This window comes from Penicillium citrinum (assembly GCF_028827155.1).
Source record: "Penicillium citrinum strain IBT 23319 chromosome Unknown utg000006l:1.0-3011923.0:1.0-3012962.0, whole genome shotgun sequence".
NCBI classification, from domain to species: Eukaryota; Fungi; Ascomycota; class Eurotiomycetes; order Eurotiales; family Aspergillaceae; genus Penicillium; species Penicillium citrinum.
Window position 1 is genome coordinate 2,896,176 of NW_026622691.1, and position 12,930 is coordinate 2,909,105.

The 12,930-nt window shown below is 43.8% G+C and overlaps 2 protein-coding genes across 2 annotated transcripts; both read left to right on the forward strand.

The window, feature by feature from the left end:
- Positions 1-133: 133 nt before the first annotated feature.
- N7469_007616 (uncharacterized protein) lies at positions 134-825 on the forward strand (the record flags this gene model as incomplete). The annotated part of the gene is made up of 2 exons (XM_056646534.1): positions 134-318; positions 351-825. The coding sequence occupies 2 exons, from the start codon at positions 134-136 to the stop codon at positions 823-825; spliced, it is 660 nt and encodes a 219-aa protein (XP_056499975.1).
- Positions 826-2,427: 1,602 nt separating this feature from the next.
- On the forward strand, positions 2,428-5,182 carry N7469_007617 (glycosyltransferase; the record flags this gene model as incomplete). Its single annotated transcript, XM_056646535.1, has 7 exons — positions 2,428-2,518; positions 2,573-3,158; positions 3,207-3,443; positions 3,496-4,263; positions 4,324-4,684; positions 4,750-4,888; positions 4,953-5,182. 7 exons carry the CDS (start codon positions 2,428-2,430, stop codon positions 5,180-5,182), a joined length of 2,412 nt encoding a protein of 803 aa, XP_056499976.1.
- Positions 5,183-12,930: the final 7,748 nt, after the last annotated feature.

A 12,930-nucleotide genomic window follows, 5' to 3' on the forward strand; every position in this document is an offset into this window, starting at 1 on the left:
ATAGCCGAAGCTCAACCCAAAGTGGATGAGATCTTCTCTCGGACCGTGGGGCCAAAAAGCGTAAAATTGCACGGAGAACCCGCGATCTCCAAACTTAAGTTTATCAAAGGTCTCTAATTCAACATCAATCAACATGGGTGGAACCCCTTTTCAATCTAAAGGATGCAAGGCTTGTAGGAAGTGCAGGGTAAAAGTAGGAAAGTTGGTTGTCGAAATTATGATCTTATCTCAGCTAATCGAAACAAAGTGTGATGGTGCACACCCCGAATATGGTCAATGCATTAAGCGTGGTATGGCTTGTTCTGGCTATGGGTCTAGGTTTTTCTTTACTATGGAGTACAATCCGTCAGCTCGAAACAAAAATTGATTGCGAAACGAGAACCTTCAGAGAAGGAAAAGGCCGAGCAGAGATACTTGGCCTCCTTGCCCAGCACCATTGAAAATGGCCCAATGATTAGCATGCAGCTAGCATCATCATTCATGGACTCGTATTCCCCTTTGGAAGCAGAAAAACGAGTTGAAACTCTTGGGATTAATGCCTTTTACTATTTGACTTCGAATACTCTCCAACTATCGAGTCAGTCCGGGATGCTTGAAAAAGCCATTGGCGCATTTTCTTGCATGTATCTCGGCAAATTGAACAATGACCCCTCAATGGTGCAAAACTCGATTGGACTTTATAACCAAGCCATTTCAGGACTGGTCGCCAAAATCGAAAAGGGTTGTTTATCTGACGGTGTTTTCTATGCAGTAATCCTAACCCAAGCATACGAGGTATACTTCACTCCGGACATTCGCATTTTGTCACAGACTAAACTCTTCTAGACCCTACACTGCCGACGTGGAATTTTAACTTGACTCGAACATACGAATGCTACGGGTATATGTATATTTTAAAGGCAATTCCGCCACAAAAGTACCGAAAATCCACTGATCCACATGATTTACACAAACTACCAAAACTGGCATTCGTATGTTTTATCTACGATCCTCCGAGGGGTGCCTTTGCTCACATATAATCAGACGCATTCTATATCTACCCCTACAATCAAATCAGAAGAGGAGTATCATTATCTAATGAATCTAGCGGGTCCTGGACATATTGGTAAACTATTCAAGCTTTATGTGATGATCGCAAAGTTACGTAAAGAGCTAGAAGAAGCGGACGCATCTGATCATAAAACACGCAGTGCTTTGAAAGATGAATTTAATGCGCTCAAGGATAATATAAACGCGTGGTACATCACAGAAAGGCCTCAATTTGGGCAAGTCCCATCTCAATGCGATCCCGCCAAGCCAGTCTTCCCACATCTACCCCTGACTAGTCAGTTATTCGGGCCTTCTTTCGAGTTTCCTTCACTCTATATTGCAAGGTTATACATCTTATACTGGATTGTCTTGGTTCTTGTTGAACCTTGGACTCACCGAGCTCGTACTCTGACCGAGGCTAGTCAGTCTACGACATCCTCACAAAACACTTCTACATATCATGAATACTTTATTTCCAAATTCTACGCGGACCAAGTATGCCGGCCTCTCCCATTCTGTCTCCAGCCGAAAATGAAAACTTGGGGCATCCATGTGGTCATTGCTTCGGTGACTCAGATCTGTAAACCATACATCCTCCTCCGTCGCAAGTCAAAATTCGATTGGTGTTTGTGTGCGCATGACTTGATCAGCCTTCCAGACCTACATCCAGTCCATCACATGCAGATGTCCACAGCTTCATAGTAACCAGCCCTCTTCGCAGCAGTAAAGTGCGGGTCAAGATATTCAAAAGATAGCACAGGTCACCTTAGTATGGAACAGTGGACGCGCTGAAGAATATTCAGATGAAACCACTGGAGACTATCAACCCGCTTACTTTAGTCCCGCGGGGTGAATGTTTCGGGACATATGGTTGTGAAGCTCCAGGGAAAATAAAAAGAGCAGGACTCGTGAAGATCGCGGTCAGCAGTTCCACGCGGAGTAGCGAATTCAAGAACAAACATCTCATGATCGAATCTGAAACTAAACAGTCTCCGTCATCCTGGTGGCAACACCAAAGGCAACCCGAACTTCAAGCAGCTGGCGGCCATGTCACATGCAATGAACGCTATCGGGATTGAATGAGTATAAAACGTCGTTTCTTACCAACACGCCAGCGACGGTTCTCACGCTATATGGACCCCCGCGACAGAAAAGACAGATATGTTCATCCGGAATTTGATATGATTGGGGGCTTCTCACCAAAATCTTGAGATCGACGGGCCGTCCAATCCGGGAGAAGATGATTTGTTACTACTGCTGCCCCATTAAGAGATAAGATGACATCACACTAGACTATGCATTACAAACACATTTTCCGCACCTCATGTCATTGAAGATGTTTGGACTTTTCTCGGCCAATTTCATATTCTTAACTCATTTCAGCCAGACGCCATAGAAATGGAAATTGCAAGGCATCGTCAGGTTGGGAAGTGTTTGAACGGGGTGCATTTGGATCTGGAGGGGTTTCAAGCTCTCGCCGCTGTCGCTGGTAAGGATTCTAGCGAAGTCTGAATATACATACAGTCTTTGACTCGGGATATAGACGATGGGCGTATCAATTTCGACTTTCACCACAGCATTGGCAAAGCTGATGAGACCGTTGAACGTTTATTAAGCCGCATAATGAGGCATGAAAAAATCAAAGACGCAGAGGATACGACCGTCGCCCAGTGCCTTCCAATATTAAACATTGTTATTCAAGTCATCGGGTCTCGCGGAGATGTGCAGCCTTTTGTCGTACTAGGGACAGAACTTCACAAATTTGGACATCGCGTTAGGATCGCCACCCATCCTTCATTCAAGGCTTTTGTCGAGAATGCAGGCCTGGAATTTTTCAGCATTGGCGGCGACCCGAAAGAAATGATGACCTACATGATCAAACACCCTGGTCTTTTGCCTCATTTCCAGAAAGCTGGTGATAGCAACACAAATCGAACAGCAATGAGAGAAATGCTCGACAACCTTTGGATGTCTTGTTATATCCCAGGAGATAACTCCAACTTGGCCAACAACACGCCGGCGACTCATGAAAAGCCTTTTGTTGCCAATGCGATCATTGCGAATCCTCCTTCATTTGCCCATATTCACTGTGCTGAAAAACTTGGAGTTCCACTCCACATGATGTTTACGTATGCAATCGTGTGCATTTGAGACCTAAGCTGATACCTTTTGAATAGCATGCCCTGGTCGCCGACACGTACATTTGCACATCCGCTCGCTAACATCCAAACCTGCTCCATGAACTCCCATGCTGCAAATTATCTCTCATTCATGCTAACCGACACAATAATGTGGTTAGGTCTCAAAGATATGATTAACTCTTTCAGGACTGAAACACTTGGCCTGGCACCAATCCACATTTTATCTGCAGCCGCAACTGTACACAAGCTAAAGATTCCATTCACCTACTGCTGGTATGTTAAGTTCAACAATGTGGCTTTTGTTGCAAAATCATTGATAGAAAAGGTCGCCTTCGTTGATACCAAAGCCAGTTGACTGGGGGCCATTGATAAGCATATCCGGCAGTTATCTGTCAAAGCCACCAGTTAACTACACCCCTCCACATCATCTGGTTGATTTTTTGGAACGTTTTCCTCATTCAATATATATTGGATTCGGATCTGTTATCCTACAGAACGCCGAGAAAATAACTCGAGTCTTACTTGATGCAATCCAGAAAATAGGAGTCAGCGCAGTCATCAATCGAGGATGGGCCAATCTAGGACAGGGTATACGTGAGAATCTTTCGAATGTGCTTTTCATTGATGATTGCCCCCATGGCTGGATTTTCAAACGAGTTTCGTGCGTGGTACATCATGGAGGGGCTGGAACTACGGCAGCAGCTATAGCAGCAGGAAAACCGTCAGTTATTGTACCCTGCTATGGTGATCAACGATTCTGGGCCGAAATGGCGACAATGGCTGGGGCAGGCCCGGCGCCTATTTTTATAAAGGACCTGTCTGCTGACCGCCTCGCGCATGCCATACAAAATGCACTGGCTCCTGAAGTATTGGAGAAAGCTATCGACCTTGGTCTGCGAGCTGCAAATGACAATGGCGCCGCGAATGGGATGGAAGCGTTCCACAGGCAAATATCTGGTCACAAGATGCAATGTTCGATTTACCCGCGTCGTGCTGCAGATTGGAAAGTTAAAGAAACAGACATTATACTTTCCGCGTTTGCCGCTGCGGTGCTGATGGATAATGATATCTTGAATTTGGAGTCCATTGAGTTGTATGTGTTTTTTTCCCTACAGAGGAAAATGTCGAGAAAGTGATGTTGATCGTTGGCAAGACTGTATGTCTGCAATTACAGTTCGGAATATGGTACTTTGGAGGCAATCATCGAAGTTATAGGCATTGCTGTTTACTCGGCGATACAGTTATTGCAGGGACTGAAGGCATTGGGGGCGTTTTCACCAAATACACTCGGAAACGATGACGCATCCCGGAATACCAATACTCACCAGTTTAGCCGCAAGAGAGCTAAGAAAGGAACCCAAAGATTGCTTCAAATCGCCGCCAAAAAGCCGATGCGTGCTGGTGTTGCTTTCACTCATACACTTCATAACTATCCACTTAATTGGGGTGATACGGTTCGAAGTTATGAAACCACTATCACAAATGTTGGTGACGGACTCAAATTGGGTGGTAAGGTAAGAATTCTTATTTTATGAGAGATAACAGATTCATATTCTCACACGAGAATGAATCACTATAGGGACTTTGTTTCGGAGTTTATGATGGGGTGTCAGCTATCTTTTGGGTGCCTTTCCGGTATGCCCATCGTAGGGGCATGAAGAAAGCATTGCCAGGCCTTGGTGCTGGGGTACTTTCTTGTATATTCAAAGTAACAAGCGGTATGTTTCTGGTCTCGGTCTCAGATATTGCCTCCATTCATTGCTAAATTCACGTGTCATCCAGGGGTCGCAGGAGCTGTAATGCTTCCGCTGCAAGGATTATACGCTCAGCTGACTGAATCGGGGAATTTCAAATTCCCATCACCTGTTGAAAGTGCCTTGGTTCTTGAAGGAAATTGGGAAGCCTTACAAGCGGGTGATGATGAGCGAGCCACCGTTTTGAACGTTTGGAGAAATCTGGTGGAACATAATCCGATTTCGAGGGCTATCTTCCAAAGCGGTCCTGAAGAATGAGAAGTGAAACTGAATTTGGATATGAAGTATAAGTAAAGTGATCAAATAGTGGGAAGCAGAAGGGAGTTTCTTGGCTGGCGGGCGCGCTTGGATAAGAGAGCTAATGGAGAGCTTAAGTCTCCGGCATATCACTGTATCGAAAAAAGCTGATACCCGATTGGCTGACTACCTTTACCCGAATTGGTCCGGTTCGGATAAGGATATAAGGGGTCTCTAACTGATTGTGGATCATCAAATCTCATTAGTTCCAGCTTCTTAGATCACAGTTGTTTCTTAAACAGATTCGCATTGTGATCTAAATTAGTCAAAAAGTAAGACATCTAGAAGGTGCTTTGTTTTTTTGATCTTTCAAGCGCAACCAATATAGAAATATGGCTCGCAACGCTCTTACATCCTGTATTTCCATAGAAACTCAAGACGGAGTATCGTGATCTTTCACTTGGATTTCACCGATTGAGCCCAGACCCTCAAATATCGAGTCTTGGGTGCTTCACTTAGTACCCCGGTCTGAGATCAACTCAACCGGATTTGGAACCACGGATAGATCTGACAGTATGACAAATCTATCTAATGGGATGTCTTTGAGGTCAAAATTTTCCGCATTAGAATCCGAGATCACATATATTTTACTGGCTTGCCATGGGGTAAAGTCACTTAGTTTCCCTGTCAATTTACGGTAGGAGTATTCAGCAAATCATCTTCAAGACCAGGTAGCTTTCAACCCTTGGACGTCCTTCCTATACCATCTTCCGCTATGCTGGTAGTTCGTTTGCTGAGTGTGGTTCTTCCGGACAAACCACGAAATCAAATCATAAGTAGAAAATTGAAGGAGGTTTGTCTCGTCCAGAACAACGATCCAACGCTCAGTCACTGAGAGGCACTTATATCACTTGGAAAGGACTATACCACTCTTCGAAACGATTGGAGGTAAAAAAGGAGTTAAAATCAAAGAGTATCATGCTTACTGTGTTATCTAATAGGGTTATCATTTATAAGGTTGGAATCTTTTCTTTTCAGCTTCTTTGGCTAAGTCGCCGAAAGTCTAGCTCTGACAACTTCCCTTTCTCCTCGAGATGTTAAGACTGTGGCGATTGAATAATGAACAGGGCAGAGCGACTACCCAGGAAAATCCGTATTCTATATCATTCCAATGGATAGATTCTCTCGTTTTTGTGGATCAAGATGAGAAGATGCCTCTCGTTTTACGTGGCCAACTGACTTTAAAGGTTTCTCGAAGCGTTACCACGCCTCTTGTATCTTTGAAATTTGAAGGGTTATCCAGGTTTGGCAAATCAAAAAGTGAGTATTCATGAAGGCAATGTTCCCTCCCAGTACTTATTCTTCTAGATATCAGAAAATCTAAGTTGATAAGCGAGGGCTGGCAGTATATATGGCCTAGAAATGCACAAGAGCGAAAGCTAGATGCCGAAAGCGGTATATACGAAGCCGGGTTCTCGCCATGTCAATACCACGACGACTGGATCCCAACAATCAAACCTGCTCTGCAATGGAATTTTCGAGATCTCATTAAGAAGCCCCGTATACAGTTCGGTGGTCAATCCTCGAGTCCGGAGACTTATCTACATCCGGGAACATACAGCATCGAATTCGAAATACCGGTCTTTGCGAAGCTACCTGTTACTCTCCATCATGAGAAACTCAAAGTGTCTTATTTCCTTATTGCAGAATGCATTAATGAGAGACCCAATTCGCCTAGAGCAACTTTTAGTGTTCCCATCACAGTTCTGCAAGCCCCATCTTTGGTGCCTTTGCTTGACCAAATACCGGCACCTTTGGTGTTTAGATGGATCGACGGAACGAGAATCTCAATTTCAATTGAGCGAAATGCAGCACCGCTGAACGGTAGCCTTTCGATCTTCATTTGCGCAAGATCCAGAAACTTTATACAAGAGCTCAAAGTGAGCATAAATGTTACAGAAGCCGTTGCAAAATCTCGCAGACTAGAAAACGGTTTTCAGCATCAGCCTTGGCTGACGAAACGTTTATGCCGTATTGCAAAGAAACCTGGTTACGATATCACCACAATCAGGAAAGACAATGAATCAAGCAAACAAAATTGTTTAGTTGGGGAAACAAAAACGTCCTTCTCTAAAAGATCGGCTGATCATGAGATTCACTGCGCGGGAAGCTCTTTCGCTCAGGATTACTGGCGACTGGAAATGGATTTGAATGTTCCATTACCAAAATGTGCGATGCACAGTGGTCTCAAGGCAGTAGATTTTATGAACTTCGATATTTCCGAACGCCAGCTGCAGATATCCCATCTACTTGAGGTAGGGTTGTACCATTTTGCTTAGGGGAATATTGATTGCTAACATGAATTAGTTTGACGCTGAGATTGTTCTCTTCGCGGGAAAGGGTTCTATTCCAAAACACAGAAAATTCAACGGCAACGTGCCTTTTCAGCTATTACCATGTGAAGCACAGGACTCGAATATATGGCTTCCTCGATACCCTACATAAGCCAAAGAAGGTTGGAAATTTAGACTGACGCATTGCACGTTCTCTCACTTACTTGCGGCATTCACGATTGGTCGAAGTGAGACAAAGATGGCCAAACATACTTTGGCGTCTTCTTAAGTATGACTGAGTTCCCTCATAAACATAAGCTTAACTGAAATCAGGATGAGTGACCAACTTCCACCGCTCACTGTAAGATCTCTGTTTTGTACGTGAATCTGACAATATTCTGGTCTCACTACTCAAGGATGGCCAAAAATAAACAAAACAGTGAGCTGATGGTAGGCTTCAATACAGCTAAGTCTCTCAACGTGGCTAGTAACGCTTTAGACATAATATATGCACGTGATAGTGGCATATCATGACGGAGCCCACTATATCCACCGTCTGTTCTAGGACTTAGAACTGCGTTGGCCATGGGAAAAAGGCCAGGAAAATAGTGTATGTAAAAAAACGTTTTATTTAATTTACATTTCCCTTTTGTAGGGAAAAGGTTGTGTTATGAGATGGCTGCATTTTGTCTGTGAGTGATGGACACCTTTCACATCGTTCATTCAAAAGTAGCTTTTCCCTCGACTTCAGGCCCGCAGCCATTCTTTTTCTTCCATTGTTCAAATTTTTCCTCATTTTCAATCACCTTTTTCTCAAATTTGCTGAGCTCTGGGTTCACGTTCTCTCCAGCCTCATCAACGGGAACTCGATTGCTTTTAGCGTGACGATGCCGCTGAAAAACCTTTTTCAGACATGACTTTCGACAATGCGGATGATCTTTGGTGACTGGCAAGTTGTCGTTAGCATCCCTCTAAAGACAAGTGCATCGTAATGAAAACCTTCAGACATATCGACTCCTCAATGGCCGAGATATATCAAGGGAATCTCAAGACTCCTGTTGGGATGGGGATTTGACAGCAGAGTTCCAGGTCGGTGATGGAGGATTCTGTGACAGAGTAGAATTAATTGGAGATCCGTGAATTTCGAAGCTTTTTAAACAAGTAGATCGACCTATTTTTATATCTCAATCTCACAGATTGATGTTTCACTAGAAAGTTTGCCCAATTCATTATATGCGATCCATGGTTAGGCGTGTAAGGCGAGAATTGAATGACGCGGAGTATGCCTTCATGGTAATGGTAGTTAGTGTGGGGTTTCCCTCGCCCCACGGTACACAGAGAGATTTCCGAAACTTTTCATTTGGCGTCGTCTCCAAGTTGTCCTTGGGTCGAAGTATATTCCACGTCTACAGGTCGGATCACTGACGCACTGACCAAAGACTTTTCACTTTCACAGGATCGTGCGGTTACAGAGCTCGATTGTATCGAGAAAATGACGGATGAGCAGGCGTCGAACGCCGGCTCGGATAAGATCCACTCTGATGACAGCCGACTATTCTAGATCTTGTCTAATTCACTCTAAGCCGCCAGGCTTTTTGGCACTGTTCCTTACGAGGTCAAATTTTGTTTTACCGTACTAGTTTTGTATTTGCCCTTTCGAATAGTGCTCGGCGATTATATCTTGGTATTCAGCCTTTTGTTTGTTCTGAGCAAGTTTGTCTCCCTATTAAGGATTAACGCTACGTCATATGGCTGGGTTTAGCATTCTAATTATGAGGTACGAGTATATGTCTATCATGAACAGACTTTCCTATTCAAAAGCAAAGTAATCGAGCTGGATATTAACTTCATATTCAAATCATCCAATCCGTGGATTAACTACTGAGCTTCTTATCTATTTCCCATGCATAGTTTTCGGTGCTTTGTGTTCAGAATATTAGCGGGACTGCCTGCAGAGACAGATTGTCATAAAAGATCATTTTTAATAGAAATCTTTACTTTGAAGCTTTATGATAATTTAGTACTTCTTCCACGATTACTATTGCTATTACTGACCCTTAAAAAACCATTCATGGACCTTATGTTTAGTATCAAGGACGGTGAATTTGATAGTTACACCTCACTGGTTTCTCTTTGCGTTTGCCAACCCTCAGCAGGTTCCCTTAATCAATAGTTTCTAAACTTTGGCTCCCAGTTCCATGGCCACTATGAGCTTTATGGAATAGACGATTTCCTATTTCCGGGCATATCTACTTATGTACGGGCCACAACCCTCCAGATGGAGGGTTTTCTATCATTGCATAAAATTTTCTGTTTCGCCATGAAAAGATGGGGCAATGCTCATTTATGCTTGGTAAAGAGATTGTTTGGGTCTTGAAGATCGTCACTGGATTCATACAATGGGCAAGTTCGATAGTTGTTCTCGGTATAACCTCTTACCTTACAATGCGCCAGTCAATGAGCACTTGATTTTTTCAAGAAGTCATTGCTCGTGAATTACACTCTACCAAGCGCAAAGGTTACTGTTCTCATCAGAAACTATGCCGCTCTCTCCCCGATATTAGGGCTATATTAGTGGGAACTCGTAGATGTGATCCTCATGGTGGAAGTTTGTCGCATTTCAACAAGACAGACAAAGGTTGGCCGGATTTCGTTCGTATTCATCCTGTGATCGACTGCATTTACACCGAGATCTGGGCATCTATCCGCCACCTGGGCCTAGATTATTGCAGCTTTTATAATGAGGGGTATACAAGCCTCGGAGGAACATCGGATACACAACCTAACCCCAAGCTGTTGAAGGAACAATTTGGCTCGGCTAAAGCTAGGAATAGAAGTGATAACGTGGAATCGGAGCAATACTGCCAAGGGAAGTACCAACCTGCTTACGAGCTCATGGATGAGAGAAACGAAAGACTGGGCCGCAAATGACCCTTTTGAAAAGAATGATGGATTAATCCAAAGTGGCCAAGAAATCGTAACAGCGAATCAGACTATGTTCATGATGAGAGCAGCCGCCATCATTGTGTTTATAATGGGAGGTTTGAATATGTCTTGTATATTTGAACCGTTATAATCAGAAATACTTTACAAAAACAACCTCTGCAAGTGGTTTGGAGAGTGCACTTCTTGGTCAGTCCTAATTTTCTTATATTTAAAATGTATGAAAATGAATTTCAGCTATTAGCCGGTGTCATCGATTCAAGCCTCGGAAGAAAACCTGCATCGGCATTCTTCCTCCCTCCCTCGTGGCCTGTAAGTAACCATACGAAGTGGATGAATTTCCGAAAAATCAAAGACGGGAAATAAAGCCATAATGCCCAACACAGTAGTAAAAGGCTGGTGATAACGAAGGTATTGGCGACGATTTTTTCGGTGGCAGTCATGACATATAGCCCAAATGTGACTTCGTAGCGATAATACTCCACCCTTAGGAAGTGCATACATTGTTGGATCATATTGTGATATTGTTTCTGTAGCGCTGTATTTCGCATGTTGGATTTCATGGTGAAGCCGTCTCTACTGATTTCGCTGGTCAATTTATCATGGATATTTGTGACACGGTGGTCCTGGAGCAAATCTTTTGGGAAAAGGGATTCGATTCCCCAGGTATGACCTACTTCATCAAAATTGGAATCAAAGACAAAAATAATTGTGAATAATCTGGAAGTTATGGTTTTAATCGGCCTGCAACGCTTTACGAGGTCAGATGAAATGATTTGAGGGGTGGGCAATAAGGTGAAGGTAAGACAAAGAACTGACAAACGTATATGCACAGCGAAGAAGTTGGGAAGATCCGAGCATATGCCCGCCCTCCGCTTTTGAGCTTATGAATATGACTATTTCAAATACGTCAACTAACTCTATATATGCATAACAGCACATGGACCTCATGGAGGATAAACTTGCGTAGTGTTTGCGGATTCGTGTCTATGAAACCGGTGTTGGAGAGAACCTATGGCTCGTAGTTAGTCATTCCTCGGCCTGAATTAAGCTAATTTAACCATGCTGAAGATTCATTGACAAACAGCATTTATGTTCATACATTGGTTTATTTTCGCTTCTAATCCAAGGGATGCAACATTCAAAAGGTGCCCATTGACCGGCTTGTAATTCCGAATGCATTCTAGCACTTTAATGTTGGGGCCATGGAGGGGAATCTTGGCTAGGAATAATGAGAATAGTCGAAATGGTTGACTTTCTTTTTGATCTTTGCGTGGAAATAGGAAGCCATAGTGGAGCCGAATTGAAGGGAAACGGAACAATACGGCAGTGGGTTCGCAGTTCTGCGCCACAGTCCGGATCCAGTAGTGGCATTTGCCCAACCAGAGAGGAGCTGCATCTCGGTCATGGCTCTTGCGATAGCTCTATTTGACTTTGATAGCTTGCCATAATCAGTACATTGGTGGGATGCTGATTACCGTGATTTAGGTTTTTGCTTGATAGCTCTTTCGAGGTGGAGCTCAGTGCTCCAATGGGTGTAGTCGTATGACTATAGCCCAATCCATGTTCCATTTTAAAGGACGCAGCGCATCATTGCGTCCAAACCGAATAATTATATTAGCCAAATACCCTAGAACTCAAATCAATTGAGAAACACTATGTATGGCTTGGGTTCGTTTGTTCAACAGATCTGAGCCTCGACACCGACAAACGTCAACTCAACATCTCTTCTACTGAGCTTAGGTCCATCGAGGATGGAATATAATTCGTAGTAATGCAGGCACTCAATTCCAACAATAGGATGTCTGGGTCTCCCAAGAAATGATTTTTGTTACCAGTTATCATGCTGTGCTCATCGATCTGGGTAAAAACCCTCTTGTCGCTATCGTCAATTCACTGGAGCGCCAAAGGATTAATGAATCCTTCCACTACCTGCCCGACATCGAGAAGACTAGGAGGCTCCGAAATGTTATCCACTAGGGGATCCGAAGTAGTCACAGAGCCTAAAAATGAAGTTTTCTGGTTTAAAAGGAGGAGCTGGCTAAGAACGGTGATGAAATGACCGGGGATTGGGAAGACTTAGGAGCGACATGGGAAAGTCCTGACAGTATTTTTGCCATTATGGCGCTTTATAGCTGGGCTTGGGTCTTTAGGCCTCGTGAGAGGGCTCTTAAACCCGGAGAATTGGTCGTCTATCAATTGCTGACTATCAAGCTTGAGTATTGCCTGATCACCTGGCCAGCAGTCGCCGGTGGTGGCTGATCAGTAGAGCCATTTCTGTTGTGGCACAGATCTGTTGGCCATATTGGTGTTAGCTAGGTGGTGATATGTCAGATTCTGAGAAAAGTGCTAACGGACTCCCTGGGGCATGTGTTGTGATGCGTGCGTTTTATGTCGATGCCGAAAGACGCACATAGCCTTTTTCGTCCGGCACCAGGAACAAGGCCTACCCCCATCACACTTGACAAAAGCCAGCTGAGATGGCAGCGTGGC